General features: G+C 34.8%; 1 protein-coding gene across 1 annotated transcript; it reads right to left on the reverse strand.

The window, feature by feature from the left end:
• Positions 1-3888: 3888 nt before the first annotated feature.
• Positions 3889-4909, reverse strand: LOC103955227 (ethylene-responsive transcription factor ERF024-like). The gene has a single exon (XM_009367104.2). It carries the CDS (start codon positions 4713-4715, stop codon positions 4083-4085), a length of 633 nt encoding a protein of 210 aa, XP_009365379.2. The 5' UTR covers positions 4716-4909; the 3' UTR covers positions 3889-4082.
• Positions 4910-16146: the final 11237 nt, after the last annotated feature.

Below are 16146 nucleotides of genomic sequence, written 5' to 3' on the forward strand. Positions count from 1 at the left end.
ATGAGATAGGCGTTTTATTTTACTTAGCTCTATGCACTAAACTCGACATCTTATTCACTGTTAATCTTTTGGCAAGATACGATAATGCACCAACACGCAGACACTGGACTGGCATGAAGGACATCTTTCGCCAATTTAAGAGTACTACAAATTTGGACTTTTTCTATCCCTACGAATCCTCGAGTCATGCAGCACCCCCTGCTTCTCGAGTCGATTCTCACCTTGTTGGTTATGCTGACACAAGATACTTATCTGATCCGCACAAGGCGCGCTCTCAAACGGGTTATATCTTTACCGTTTGAGGCACCACAATCTCTTGGAGATCAACTAAATAGACCTTAGTTGCCACTTTGTCTAACCATGCTAAAATTCTCGCCTTACATAAAGCAACTTGGGAATGCTTTTGGTTGAGAGCATTTGTGGACCATATTCAAAGCTCATGTGATCTTTACATCATCATAGATGTCCCGACGACGATCTTTGAAGACAACGCACCATGCATTGAACAGCTCAAGAAGGGTTACATCAAAAGAGACAACACCAAGCACATTGCGCCGAAGTTTTCCTTCTCACATCAACAATAAGAGCATCAGATGATTGAAGTCACGCAAATCCGTTCACAAGACAATCTAGCCGACTACTTCACCAAATCACTACCGAAGGTGACGTTTTAGAAGCTTATTCATGGAATTGGTATGTGTAAACTTTCTGAGTTGTAACATTGCTATTTCTCTTTGGAATGGTGTCAAACTTAGGGGAAGTATCCTAAAGAATACTTGTTTGATCTTAATGTACTCTTTTTCCCTACGATCATGAGCATTTTTCCCACTAGGTTTTAACGAGGCACTCGCCTTAGGCTGGTCATATCCTTGATGACGTCCCGTAGATGTTTTTTTTTTACTTTGCATTTCTCACACTTTTTTCCTTAGACTATGGATTTTGTCTGTACTCAAGTTTTTGCCATAGCCTTAGGGTTTTTTTAGTGAGACTTACTTCCTTATGCAAGTTCCTACCTTATTGAGAATAAGCATTGTTCCCAGAACCAGTGCCGACGAATCGACTTCCTCAACTTCTCCATGATGCTAACATCTACCTTGAGTATTTACACACTCAAGGGGGAGTGTTGTGAACTTTCGTAGTTTAAGTGTGATAGTGTAAATCCTAGATTAGATTTTATTCTAGTTATCTTTTCCTATATGGACTTGTATTCCTTAGAGATGAAAGATTTCTTCTCCTTTTTACTACTATAAATTAAGACAGTACGTAGGGGGATAACATATCTTTCAACACACATATTCCCCTACGATTCTACAAACACATCTTCTCTCTCTCTTCCTTGTTGTCGGCCCTCTCTCTTTAGTCAGATAAAATAGGCTACAACAACTAGTATCTTTTTTATTTATTTTATTTTATTTAAGTGATGCTTCAAAATTTAATTTAATTTAAACTATGAGAAAGGAGCATCACACGTTGCAGAGAAGGGAGCATATCCGATTCAATCAGTCCATTGGTAAAATAGAAGTACCAACTATTGAATATTTTGGTGGAAATTAAACTAGGTCTTGTTATTGTGCAAAAATACTGTATAAAAATAATAATACTTATTTAATTTAATAAATATGACTAGATATAAATAGCTTATAACATTTTCCTTATTGAGCACGGCGAAAACTTTTATAAAAACTCAACAATAATCATTTTTCATAAAATTTGTGAACTCTACATAGCTTTTAATCGGTTTTGTAAACATGTGCAAAATTATTATACATCCTTTTTCACTCTTTTTTCAACCTCTTCAATATTTTTTGAACATTTCAGAGATGATGTGGCCGATAGAAGTATGTTCTACCTATGTTGTTACCAAAAATGTTTTTCTTTGATATGCCTAGAGTCTATATTCCTACCATCCTTGCATGTAGGTTCCAACCATAGGAAGGTGAAAGATCAACATCCATCTTTGACATTCCCTGGTAACTTCTACCACTATTAGGCAGCCACGTCAGAGGCGATAAACTTGTTGAGAATGACTCGTCAACAAAGAGTAGGGTGGCCATAGACTTTTATGGAGCTCTATCTAATTCAAATTACATGGTTATTTTTTTTTTTTTTCAATGATGGAAGGGCCTTCCACTGTTACACATTACAATCAGATAACCCAATAAAATTTGGTATAACCAAAAAGCTCATTCAACAAACGAAAAAGAGAATTCTAATCCTTACCCCGCAAAGATAGAACGCAACTCCCCCCCCACCACTGCTACCACTATCACCTTGCCAGCAGCCACAAGGGTCCTGTCTTAAGAAAATCAACTCCGCGTTGGATTCGACGAAGGCATTGCAACACAAAAAATTTAACCCCACAACAAGAAAACAGTCCAGACCAAATTTCGCCACTAAAACCGCGGCAGGAAAAGAACCACCCCATTCAATCCACATTCACATACCCCTGGTAAAGAACCAAAAACACAAACTTTTAGAAGACGATAGGGCTAAAGGCGCATTTAAAACACCCTCGCTTGGGCTAAGCTGCAAGACGCTTGGTCCCGATATTTCGGCTTGTCGGTCAGGCGAGGGGTAATGAGGGAAGGATTGAGATATGGCGGCTAAATCAGGTTTGCCGCTCATAACTTTGAGCAAACGTTGTGGGAGGAGTAGTGTGTGAGAAGGGGGAGCTTATGAAGGAGGGAAGGTGATGGATGTTGGGGGTTGAAGAAGCGCAATTACAGGGATAGATGTTAAATTTGCCGAAGACAAAATACGCTGATAAACACCGGAAAATTGGTAAAGCACACCGGCAAAACAAGCCATTTACCAAAGGCATGGCCGAAGATTCTAAAGGGGAAAGAGAAAAAGGATAATTGCACAAAATAAATGGTTGCCAACCGACCCCAACCTAAGGAAGGAGTTGGAGGCGAGCTGGCCTTTTTGTTCTTCCCGAGAGAAAGAGAAAGCGAGCGGCCCTGCTATCTAATGGATACTCTTTTAAGTAACACAAATTACATGGTTAATTAATTTGAAGAATATAAGCACAAATATGCAATAATTTTGTATAAATAAATAATAATTTTATATTAATGTTCTTTTTGATAAATGGTTTTACCAATCAAACATTATTCATACTAGAATGACATCTTAATATGGGATTAATCCTGATTGAACATTCTGAATCTGGAAAAGACAGCACTATTCTATATACGCACGTATATATAAATATCAAACATTTGATAAAATCCAACGTAGGACTTGATTATTCTTTTGACTAAATCTCTCAACCTATTTGCTTTAATTTCCAAACCAAACTATAGGGACATTTGCTCTGAAACCTGAAGGAACTAAAACTGAACCATGGATTGAACGCTTAGCTAGCTTCTATGCAATTCTAGAATGATTATCATCGTTCCATTTTAATATTTCATTTTGCAGAATTTCAGGGTGGCCTTTATCTGCTTCAAGGTTTTGGAAGGTTCTAGGGGAAGTTATACATATTGTCAAATTGTCAAGCAATAATTTGGTCCTGGACGGCTCTTGAACTGCATCGTTCCATTTCATGATGCACTTCAGACGTGATTATTCAGCTCGCTGCAGAATCAGAGAAAAACACCACATGATTTTGATTATGGTGATATTTTTTTGTTTTCCACATATTGGAAAGTGGATGAGATATATATTTCATTTTCTAATTTGTTTTTCACGTATATAAATAGAGATTTAGGCGGTATTAATTAGCTCCTCACAGTATTGTTTGATTCAGCGAACTTACATAATTAGCAAAACAAAATTATCAAACACACGTAAAAGTTTCGTTGCACATTGTGTTCTAATGAAGAATGTGTAGATGCAGACAGAAAGGCGCAACAACACAGCAATTCCTTATATATTTGAAATCCTGCACAATCACATAACTCTCACAAACAAAATAAAGGAAACAAGCATTTAACAATTTCATAGGTTTTCATGGAGACCCCCTGCAGATACATCAAGGGTTAGGTCCTTTTATTCTGTTTTTTCTTTTAATTTTCGGTTATATTTTTTCATTTCTTTTTTTCTCGTTTTGATACTGTTGATAAAATTAAGCTGGGATTTTAATTAAATTTCCAAAGGTTATGGTCTCCTTGTTCTTGATCAGCAACTATAGCATCATCGCCAGCTATGTCCAAGCGAGGAGGGCTAAGAAGCATTCCCTCAGCCATGTTCACTAGAACGTTAGGCATATTGAAGATCAGTTCCTCATCAACAAACTCCTGATTCAGCATTAATCTATCAGCCTCATCAACTGTCTTATGAGCCTGATAAGCATCTTGCTGATCACCCTGCACCTCACTCCTTGAATAAGAACCGTGATCAATTGCAACTCCCATGGCAGCAGCAGCGGAGGATGCTGCCGCCTGGATGTCACGTGGCGAAGTGGAGGCTGGCACGGGCAATGAAGAAGCGGAGTTGGGGAAGTTGAGCTCAGCACCTTGACCCTTGAGAGCGATAGCAGCCACGTCATAAGCAACCGCAGCCATTTCAGGTGTGGAAAATGTGCCTAGCCAAATCCTATTAGGTTTTTTGGGCTCTCGGATTTCTGAGACCCATTTTCCACTGCTCCTGCGCCGTATACCGCGGTACGTTGGGTGACGCCCAGTGGAAGTAGTAGTACTTCCAGTACTGCTTGATGTTGTAGTAGTACTTCCCGTACTGCTTGATGTTGTAGTAGTATTTGTGGTGTACATGGTGGAGATGTGGCATTTGGAAGTTGATGGAGGAAGCCATTTATGGAGGGAAGGTATTTGGGTGATGAACCAATTGTGAGCTAGGTGAAGAGTTTGAGAGGTAGAAAGTGCAAACCAGGTGTTGCTGAACTGCGCCGTGAAGAGAGTTGGGGTGTAAGGCTGTAAGCCAGCTTAGTTTGTGTTGGATGGATTAGTTCTGGGTTGGATTTGCGTATTTGTATGTAAACTGCGCATCAAACGTCAATAGAACAGTGGTTTTATATATATCACTTTTCTATCTTCCATATCACCCCCACTCTCCTATCGTACTAAATGCTATCATCTAACAAAGATTTGATTATAATAATGAGGGGATTCATCTTTTCAAGGTGATAATCCCATCAAAGGAGTATAAATATGATGATGATGAGACGTGGGGATGGTTAGTGTACTAGAGAGTGGAGCTTCCCACCCTTTCTGTTATCTATATCGCAACTTGCCTACTATATTAAACCGGGTTTTGAACATTAGTTCTTGAAAAAATATCAAAACTTAAAAATTTCTAATGTTAGGTTATATATTGATTTTAATGTACGGAATTGACTTGTTTGGACTGAAATGTCTGTACTTAAATATTTTGTATCGAAATATGTTATAATAATGAATTAGTAATGTAGACTTAGAAAAAGAAAAATTATGAAATTGCTAAAAAAATTATATAAAAATGACATGAATATGAATGTTGACATTTAAATAGAATCCAGGGACTAAACTCAATTTTGAATCTTGTACCAGACATTAATCTGAATTTTACCTAATTTAAGGATTAAAATCTAGTTTTCTATAACTCAAAGTATAAAATAAAAACATAGTCGTTACATTATAGAAAGTAAGCACTTAACTTAAAACCAATTCAAAATAAACTCCAATAATGTTGTAGAAATATAGTGGAAAACATTACACACAAGAGAGAGAACGATAGAGAAGAAAGAGCTCGACTTTCATTTCCTGAGAAATTGTTTTTTAATAATCCATAAGCTCAAGATTATGAGGTCAGTTTGAAAGTACTTTTAAAATAATTAAAAACAATTTTAATTACCAAAAGTCCTTTTAATTATGTTTGACATAAAAGTGAAAAGTAGTGTTTTGGAGTTCAGAAAAGCACTTGAAGTGCATTATGAAATTAATTCAGCTTCAACCCAACCTATATTGGTTCTAAGACTTGTTATTGAATTGGTACTTCAGATAGGAGTTTTAAATTCTATATGTAATCCTATTAGCAGTTTAGTTGTGTGCTTAATCCAAGTATCTAGAAGCTATATGGTTTTCCCTAGACTATATATATATATATATGAACATGAACTCAAGCTCTTGGGTAATTATAGGATAACTTAGCAATTCTATGATGGATTGGTTTGCCAAGTCTCGAGCTCCTATAAATACCAGCTGGATCGCTGCACACGCTAGATACAATCATATTGATCTCCACTGTATGACAAATTGTATTAGCCCTGGTGAGTGTGCAGAAGACTGCTTGGTGGTTTCTTGGACGTGAAGGTGTTGCTTGGTTGAGATAGTTGCAATGAACTCTGCTACTACAGGTCAGATGTGTTTGTTATAACGTGTGAATGTTGATGTAGCCTTGTTAGTCTTGCACTTCTTTCAGAAAGTACATGCTGTGTGCTTTCTCTTAGGAAACACATGCTTCTTTCAGGAACACACGTTATATATGTACTTCTTTCATGAAGTAGTTGCTATGTGCTTATTTAAGAAGCACGTCAAGTGCTTTTCCCAACAACCACTTACATTTTAATTAATAATTTCAAGATACTTTTACTGAAAATGTTTCTGAGTTAGTTAACTATTGAGCTAATCCATAACAAGACTAACTCGATCTCTCTTCATTTCTAAATCATGTGCTTTGTGAACTATAACCGATTGTATGCTAACATAGTGGGGAGTCCCAGAATCATATATACTATGCTGCGTTTTGATTTCCCACTTTAGGATTGTCTCTATGCATACATGGCCATATTAAGTACAAGCATCGATCTCTTTATGCGAAAATGATTGTGTATGACTAGTAGGTTAAATCTATTCGATTACAATATGGTTTAGGGTTGCTTTGCGATTGTGGTACTTTTAAACAAAATAGCTTATTAAAAAATTTGTAACATCAAATATGTTTGGCAAAACAAAAAAAAAAAATGTTTTTTTTTTAAACTGGTGTCAATGACAATAAAAAAAAAACATAGAAAAGCAGAAGCAGTTTACCGTGCTTCTAAACAAGTTTTTTTTTCAAAGCATAATAAATAGTGCTCATTTAATGAAATTTTCAAATAGCAAGTATACTCTCACATATTTTACAAAATTACAATCATTGCCCCTACATTAATCTATTTGACAATTATTATATCACATTAAATATTATATCATTTTTAGTCATTTAACATATTCATAGCAATTTATACAAAAAATTATCAAACACTCAGACACTATTTTATTTTTATTTTTGTTAAGAACACCTCTACAAAAAAAAAAAAAAAAAAAATAAAAAAAAATAAACAATAAAAAAACAAGAACAATACCAAACTAGCCCCTAATTGAATAGAAAATATCAAAGTAAAGCTAACGACACTACAAACAAAAGTTCATTATCCACCAACAATTTTTGAGAAACCCAAATACCCTCAAAAAAAGTTCCCGATCGCAAAACATTGGTCGTCCGTAAAAAGTCATGGAAACGAATTTTGCTTTAGATACACATTTTGCCCTCAAAACAAGTTTCAAATGCTGTCGGAATTTTTTTTTTCTGCGGGAAAATAATTCACCGTTTGTTTTAGCGACAAACAAAATTGTCGCATGAAACATAATGGTATTTTCAAGGGTGTACGCAAACCACCAAATTGATGACAAAAGGTCCTTGCATTTCAAACACTTCGAAGTTCTCATTCTTTTCGTGGCAGCATGGGCGGTTGAAACATCTACGATGGGAGGAGAGAATGTTAGTTCATGTTGGCTACTGTTCGAGTAGTAGTGCTTACACTTATCATATTTTTTATATTACATTTGTATTACCTCTCTAATAGAGGTAGAGTTTACCAACACATGTACATATGTGGATCTTATCTTTATTAGAGAGGTAGAAAAATGTGGTATGGAAAATATGGTAAAAAGTAACTTCTTTTTATAATTTAATCAAGTTGTTTCGGGGTTTAAGGGTTTCATATTTTAAGTTTAAGGTCTAAGATAGGATTTATGTTGGATATGTAGATTAATGGAACTCTGAAACCGAGTAGTGCTAGATATAATTCACATTCCAAATTGGTAAAACACACACTCACGAATTTCAACATATATTAACCAAAAAAATATATATATAATTCACATACCAAACCATAAACTCCAATGTAATGGTTACTTTCATTTATACATTTTGATTAAAAGTGATATTACTATTTTGAGTAACACTAAGATAAGCAAGAGAGTTTTTTTTTTTTTTTCTGACACACAAATCTGATGACCTAGTACTAAAATTACAAGCTTTATATAAACACAACGCCTAAACACAGTGCCACACCCACTCAATTAGCTCTCACTAGCATTACTCCACTATTAATCTCTAATTTTAGCACTAAGAAGCGCCTTAAGTGCATGCATTTGCTGCAATACAATCATTAGTTTTCTTGACCAAGGCAGGTGCCTTTTTCACCAACTTGCAGCTGCAGGCAACACTTTTAACTTGTATCGTTTAACTCAATGTCCCAAAATGAAAAAGCAATAAAGCAAAAAAAAAAAATTCTTGCTCTGAGGGGAGCAGACATTTCTTCCCCTTACTAGTTCTGGGAAGAGGCAGAATTGAAAAACCACCCTTCAAAACCTTACTGTTTAATATAATTTGCATGAAAGTACTACGTGAACTTACGTAGGAATTTGCGCTGTACATCTATCTTGTGTCATTAGTTGGATGTACATACATATCGATATCTTTGCTCAATTAAACGAGAAATTTTTACATACAATAGGTGTCGTAATATTGCGCTTAAATTAACTAATTATGTTATCCATAAAGATAAGAACCTTCTCTACATAATACCGAAGGAGGGAGTGGGTAGTCCCGCTAAAAGATTATATTAAAGATAGTTGAGAACCAAATATTAAAGTGAGCTGAAAGAATACGTACATATATAATATTGTTTGCCTATATGTCCGTACAAACCCGAGTCCTGGTAATATCATTACCAAGTTGACCTAGGTAAGACATGTATCCTTCATAGTTGGTCATATATATAGTGCCTCAAAATCAATAGAAACGTAGTGAACCAAGTTGTGTTTGACCCTAATTTCTTAATCAAAAATCTGAACGCGCTGAGTCTGTGGTTGGAGAGGAATTGGTGGGTTCTGCCCCCCACGAACCAAAGTGATCTAGAGACCATGAACACTCTGAAAGAGACAGCGCCGCAGACAAAGAATTAGGGCTTCTTGAAGGAGATAATATTAATATAATAACTTTCATTCATAGCAAATCGATCCGTTCCAATTAGCAAAAATTGGACGGTAAGATCATCGTAGGTACCAGCTATTTATCGTATAAAATTCTCGTACTCTACAACAAAAAATGAGGAAAACAGTGAAATACACAAGAAGTCCTGTGTAGTTAATAGGTCCTGTGATGATGCTATACTTATCCTTGCTTACAACAGTAAAGCGAGTTCTTACTAAGAAGCTGTTACGTACTATAAGCATACATTATCAACATCTAATATGAAAATAAATTATATGAAAAAAGGTTGGGCAACTTGATTTGATATGTCGTGTCTTGGCCGTGTAACTATGCTTTGGTATATTAATGCCTCCCTCGAATGCTTTGAGTTTAAGCAATAGAGTACGCGTTGAAAATAACACTTTTTCAGTCGACATGCAGCACAATTAGGATAGTTTCGAATCAACAGACTCTTTTATGTCAATATCTGGTGAAAATTAAAACGTATACTTACGTCCATCTTACATGCATATAAATAAAGAAATACTTCTGGCAAATGTTATACGTATGTACTTAAATAAATTAGAACAATGTATAGTTAAATTTAAAAACAGAAATTCATGATATGGTCTTTATCCTGGGTATGAAATTTATTTAGTGATTACTAATTAATTGCCACTACTTTAGAAACTCATGTGTCCACATATTTTCTACAAAAGGAAATCATATTCTGATTTTGGCTTGTGTTGGCAGTTGTTCACTTTGTAATTAATTGTAAATTTGTTGTTAGAGAGATTTTTTATTGGGATTTATTTCCTATTAGAAATAAGTTGGGTTTGATTATCTTCTTTTTTTCTCTCCAAGACTTCGTACACTATATACTGGTCTCCAAGGTATAAGAGTATATATGAGACAATGAATAATATTTGCATTCCTCCTTGCGAATAACATTTCTTCAACGTATAAAATTTATAATCGAAACTATTTAATTTCTTAAACTTTTTTTGAAAATCATTCCTATAAAAAAAATCTTTCAAACTAGAGATATTTTAGTCATATTAATGTATCAAACAAAGTAATGGTTCATCATGAATATGTTATTTGGTACCCACACGTTGATTTGTTGCATATACCTGAATGATTAAATGGTCTTTGATTCGAAGATTTTTTTTTGTAGGAATAATGTTCAAATGAAAATTAATAAATAGAACAGTACCGATCATAAAATATATATAGTAAATATATGTTATTTACAAGAAATAAGATACGTGGATTCTCTAAAAAAAAAGATGCAAGTATTATTTCACGAACACTTAATTTTTACATGGTATCTTAGAAGGATCCGACCTGACACAACTTTGACCGTTCGAAATGTGGACAATGACCCTGATCCAATCCATACCAATTCTTAAAATTGAATACGCGCAAATTTATTGAATAAGTAGAGATAAAATATAAAATAAATTGCGAAGAAGACGGTAGCCGATGTGGAGTTAGTTCCAAGTGTGGTCCACTAAAGGGTGTTCTCACGTAAAGAGGCATGGTGAAGGATGTAAGTCCCACATTGAAAATTTGACAGAAATAAAACTTAGGTATTTTGTGATTGAACCTCACAACTGCTAGACTAAGTGTGAAGAAGAAAGGTAGCTAATGTGGAATTAGTTCCACATGTGGCCCCAGTGTTTCTACGTAAGGAGGCATGTTAAAGGATGTAAATTCCACATGGAAAACTTGGTAGAAATAGAATTACAGTCTTTTGTAATGAAACATCACACCTACTGGATATTAATAAGCAGTTAATTAGTTAAAAATAATATCAGTACTTGACCCATTAGTAACCGCCCAGCGCCTTTGTCTAAAATCATAACTAGGATTTTTTTGTAGGGTTTTTATTTTGGTGGAGTAGCCATTTGAAATCCATTGAAACAATTTAAGCTGAAAATCAATTGCATCTTGTCACAGATTAAGCCATTTCGTAGATCATCCTAGCTTTCACCCTGCTTTTCAGTTTTCTGGCGAACAAAAACATTGACAAATCTAAAGTATAGACACTGGCGATAAGCCAGATAACAATGATGGGTCGGGCTTGAGTATAGTACCCCAGGGTGACTTTAGGGTCCTACCTGAAATTCATAACACAGCAAGGCCCATAGGAGAAGGGCACTAATTGTACATGGGATGTAAGATTACTGGGTAACGGCGCCATGCATAGGTATGCATTTGTTCCTCTCTCAACGTACTATCTCGTGTGTCATCTTAACACATAGACCCAAAGAATTCGTGTGTTATCTCGCTTCTGTTAGAAAGATGGTATATCAAGTAGTCACTCAAAATAGTACAAAGACTAGTGTTCAAATAAAAAAAACGTTATCCAACCAACCCTACTTAATATTGAGATTTGTTAGTAAATGAACATAGTTGAAACTAAATTCTAAACTTGTGAAACACATTGGCAAACCCACCAAAGCCCTCCATACAAAGAGTGGGCACTTAGAACCAAAAACCGAAATCAAAATACAATTAAATTAGACTGCACCAAACGGTTTGGGTTAAAACGGTTTCGGTTTGAACCAAACCCCAATGTGGAAAAACAGTTTGGTTTCAATTTTGAACACTTGAAACCGCATCGAAATTGAACCGCCCCACAAAAATTAAATAAACCCTTAATTTAATACCAATATTAGGTGTTGGGTTCTAATTGGTTATTTGGTCGAGTCCATACATCGGTTTCACTTTCACAAGATCCAAGGTCTTCTCAAGTATCAAGTTCTCAAGCCCATTCACAAGCTTAAAGACCTCATCAACCTTTGAAGAGTAAGTATCCAAAAGGAAAGGGAAACAGAAGGGTTGAACAATGCAAAATAGTGACTTGAAAGCTATAACACCAAAACTTTTTTATTAAATTGCACGAACAATTTTTTTTTTTTTTGGGTTGTACTACTAATGCAATAAAGCATATTGTCGTTGAAGTTTGTTTGGACTTTAGTTTTAGTATGGTAAATTTGACTTTTTCAATAGGGTTGTACTAAGGCAATGGCATAAGACATTTTGATGTTGAACTTTAACATAGTGATCATGATTTTTTTTTCAACTGAGTTGCATTAATGGCATAAAGCATTTAGGTTGCAAATGGTACTGGTTGAAACCGAACCAAACCACAACCAAATGGTTTTGTTCAATTTTGGTTCAATCTTCAAAACCGTACCAAACTAAACCACAAAAAAAAAGTTTAGTTTGACCTCAAACCCGCAACGAACCAAACCGTGCCCACCCTTACTTTATATTGTTGAAGAATAGGATCCCAAATTGGACTTATGACAAAATAATATATGGAAGATTCCACCTCTAATATTACCGAGATCTTTTGTGATAAAACCCAACACATAGTAATAGGTGGTTAAGTTGGAAAAATATTGATAATGCTGGTGGTGGACCATGCTAGGCCTATAAAGTTTATCATGGTATAAGGGCATACTATTCTCTCAATACGTCTTGGCTCAAGTTATTAAGCTTGAATCTGCTTCCTTAAGTTGAGTTTTCGAAAAGTTGTGCTCCAACTTAAGGGAATTGGCTCAACGACTGGGCATTTGAAAAAGATTGGCGTTGGATCAAGTGATCGAATACCTACCATGCTCTCGAACATATTGGTTTCTGATGTAGGAATTGGTTTCCCTTGTCTCTTGTATGGAGCCACTTCTGAGGAAGTGTGTTGAAGAATAGAATTCTACATCTGGCATATGACAAGATAATATGGGTAGTGATATTCTTACATTTTTTTATCTCACACACATCTTTATTAATTTTTATTTATTGATATTTTTTAATTCATTCAATCTAATGATCAAAATTAAAAAAATGATTAAAAAAATGTGTACGAAATTAAATGAGTGTGCTAATAGTACAATAGAACAATATGCAATTAATATAAGAGAATTTTCGAAAACAAACATTTCAAAACCTGCTGTCTCTCAAACTCTCAAAGGCACTAATTGTCCACATTTGATGGGACTTTATGATTCCACTTTTGCCAATAAAAAAAGATAGTCCTTTAATTAACACTTACATCAAAACCTCCAACTTTCTTAATTTTCATGATTAAGCTTTTCTAGGGTGACAACTCACTCCCATATACCGATAAGACAACTTTTAGCCACCATCGACCCAAAAGCTAAAAAGCCTAATTTGGTTGGCAAATATCCTGTTTATGTTTTCCGGCCATGTAATTAAACCCTACTTTGACTAATCTCCCTCTTGCTAAACCAATGACCTTCCTTATTTACCACTTTTTTATGTCACATTATCCTTTTTTTCTTGCTGTAATTATTCAACAATCCTTATCAAAATCGTTCGTGATCATGCATTGGGGTCCCATAGCTATTATCAAACTTGTCCCACTACATTTGAATTTGATGAATCAGATTTCTTCTAGTACGGTATCGACCACAGTGAGCTTCTGAGTTTTTAGCATGGGAGATATACTTTCATTGGATGAAGTAGCTTTATAGTCAGCTAAATATAGTTGACATGGTTTTTCCGTACAATAGTTTGTCGAATCAGAAATCGACACCTTCGTGTATGTAGTTGGCATGCTATGCTTCAGATCATAGTTTTCTTTTATCTTTTTTAAAACAAATAGATAAAATATCCCGGTGCATCATTTGTAATAATCATAGCATGAACTTAATCTACCAGTTTCTAGGGTAGACATTTTTTTATTTACATAAGTGACATTCAACACTAAATTCATAATAGACTACGGAGAAAGAGATTTAAATTTGAATATTGAGAAGACATTACATTGTTCTGATCAATTTAGTTAAATTCAAATTTGCAAATTATATATGTAGCAATTAACAAGTAAAAGTACGTACTGGTTTAGTACTGAGGTGTTTTTATAAAAAGTGGGTATAAAAAAAAAAAAAAACTAAGCAAAAAGGTGTTTGGTAAACACTTAAAAATAACTTATTTTTACAGTTTTAGGTGAAAAAAGCTTAAAACGTGAAGCAACAAAAATGAGTTTATTCTCATAACACAACAGAAGTAGTTTTTTTTCAAAACACAACAATATCAAATCAGCCCCAACATCTCGTTAATTTAAATTATACATACAGAGCAAGATTTTAGTCTCAATGGAGACCGTGTTATTTGGTGTTGAGATAAAGCAAACTACTCTGAATTGTTTACAAAAGACTTGATAGCATTCCGACACTTCCCCTCCACACCAATCACGGGTTTTTCTCTATTCCTCTCGTGTATCATTGTAACGCCCTGTAATGCTAGATTCATTATCTCCCTTAGAGTCGGCGAGCATGAGGTTAGCCATAATCTTGGACAAATGAAATGCACTTGCCTTAGCCTGTGGGTAAAATAAAGTAAAGAAGTCAAGTTCAGTGCGTTGAACCGAACTCTTCCTCCTCACGCTTTCTACTAGGTTAAGCTTGTGCTGATATAGATTGATACACGCCTAAAATAATTATATATATGAACTTACTTTGTCGCACGTATGACACACATTTAGACAAAATAGAAGTTCACTCAATCATATATAGAAATAGCAAACTTATGATAGAAGAAAAGTTTAAAATCTAAAAGGATTCGCAATAAGATTGAGATTAATATGGACGTGAAGATGTCTAGTTTCTTTTTATTTGTTTATATATATTTCTTCTTCTTTTTCAGTTGATTATCATAGCCTCTTACAATTCATCAAGTCAACAAAGTTTAATCGTTCATTCTTTTGCTAATTTAATTACACCGGCCGATCGACACTTTCTAAAGTATAAACGTTATCAAAATCGATCGAATTACCATTATTTAACATGTACAGGTCGATGTTATTCATGTACGTTGTTCATGTCCAGTAACAAATAACTCAGAACTGATAATTACGTAGCAATTTAAATCCGGCCAATAATTGTCAGGTAAAGACTTATAAAATATGAAGGGCACTTAGCCATTCTTTATTCAGAAGAGAATGTAACATTTGAATTTTTTATGTTACCTCAATAGATAATTACTGAAACCAATGCTGTACGGCAAGTCAGTTTATCAGCAACAACAACAACAAAAGGGCCGACATCGTTCTGATAATAATTTATCTTTCAAAATATGAACTTAACCTGCCTACTATTAGGCCTGCAATCTCTGATAAGTGATGTGACAAAGGTTAAGTGAAATGAGAACAATTAAAAATCTAGGACTCGCCTACAACCATAGGGCTACACAACCTTACCAACTAGGACACTGGCACCCATTTCATGCTCAACTTTTTGAATGAAAATCTTCCCCCAAAAAAATATATAATATATATCATTTAAGAAAATGGATTTTTATAAAAAATTGAGATTTGTTGTAGAGTTCAAACTACATCGAACTTCAAGTATCGGAACTGTTTAATCTCATGTTGCATTCATTAATCTTCCTTACAAAATATTAGCAAAATCGAATATCTGATGTATCTAATTGAGTTCAAAGAATTAACGAACACTATATTCTAAGAAATATTAAAATTTCATTTTGAATTAAATAGGCAAATGATTTCGGATTGAATTGAAATTTTGTAAATATGATCTATAAATGGCTTAAAAATAAACAATTCAAATGTTGAATTTTGATATGGAGTGAGTCCCACCACTAATCCTTATTTTTTGAAAAAAAAAATGGAATTCCTTCTCTTAAGGAGCATTTCCAACAGCCTCGTAACAAGGCTATTTGGCTATTTTAATGGAAAAATCACAAAACTTCAGTTCCAAGAGGCTCGGTATATGCCTTGCTACTTTGACATTGTGAACAGTCTTTTGCTTGATTTAGCGAGGAGGAGAGAGAAATTCGCAGGCTGCCTATACATAAACAATTCTTATTTCATTGTTCTTCCTACACACGCTGCATTGTTCTTGCTCCGCAGTCCGCACGTTGCTCGGGTCGTGGACTGAATATGTTGACAACGGGGCAGTGAGCTTTGGACGAGCT

Source organism: the organism of the source record quoted next, unplaced genomic scaffold, assembly GCF_019419815.1.
Source record: "Pyrus x bretschneideri cultivar Hongxiangsu unplaced genomic scaffold, Pyrus_bretschneideri_v1 Contig47, whole genome shotgun sequence".
Taxonomy (NCBI): Eukaryota; Viridiplantae; Streptophyta; class Magnoliopsida; order Rosales; family Rosaceae; genus Pyrus; species Pyrus x bretschneideri.

What these genes read in the sequence shown, in the direction of transcription:
- LOC103955227 (XM_009367104.2), bottom strand. Translation starts at nt 4,715, where the DNA reads ATGTACACCACAAATACTACTACAACATCAAGCAGTACGGGAAGTACT.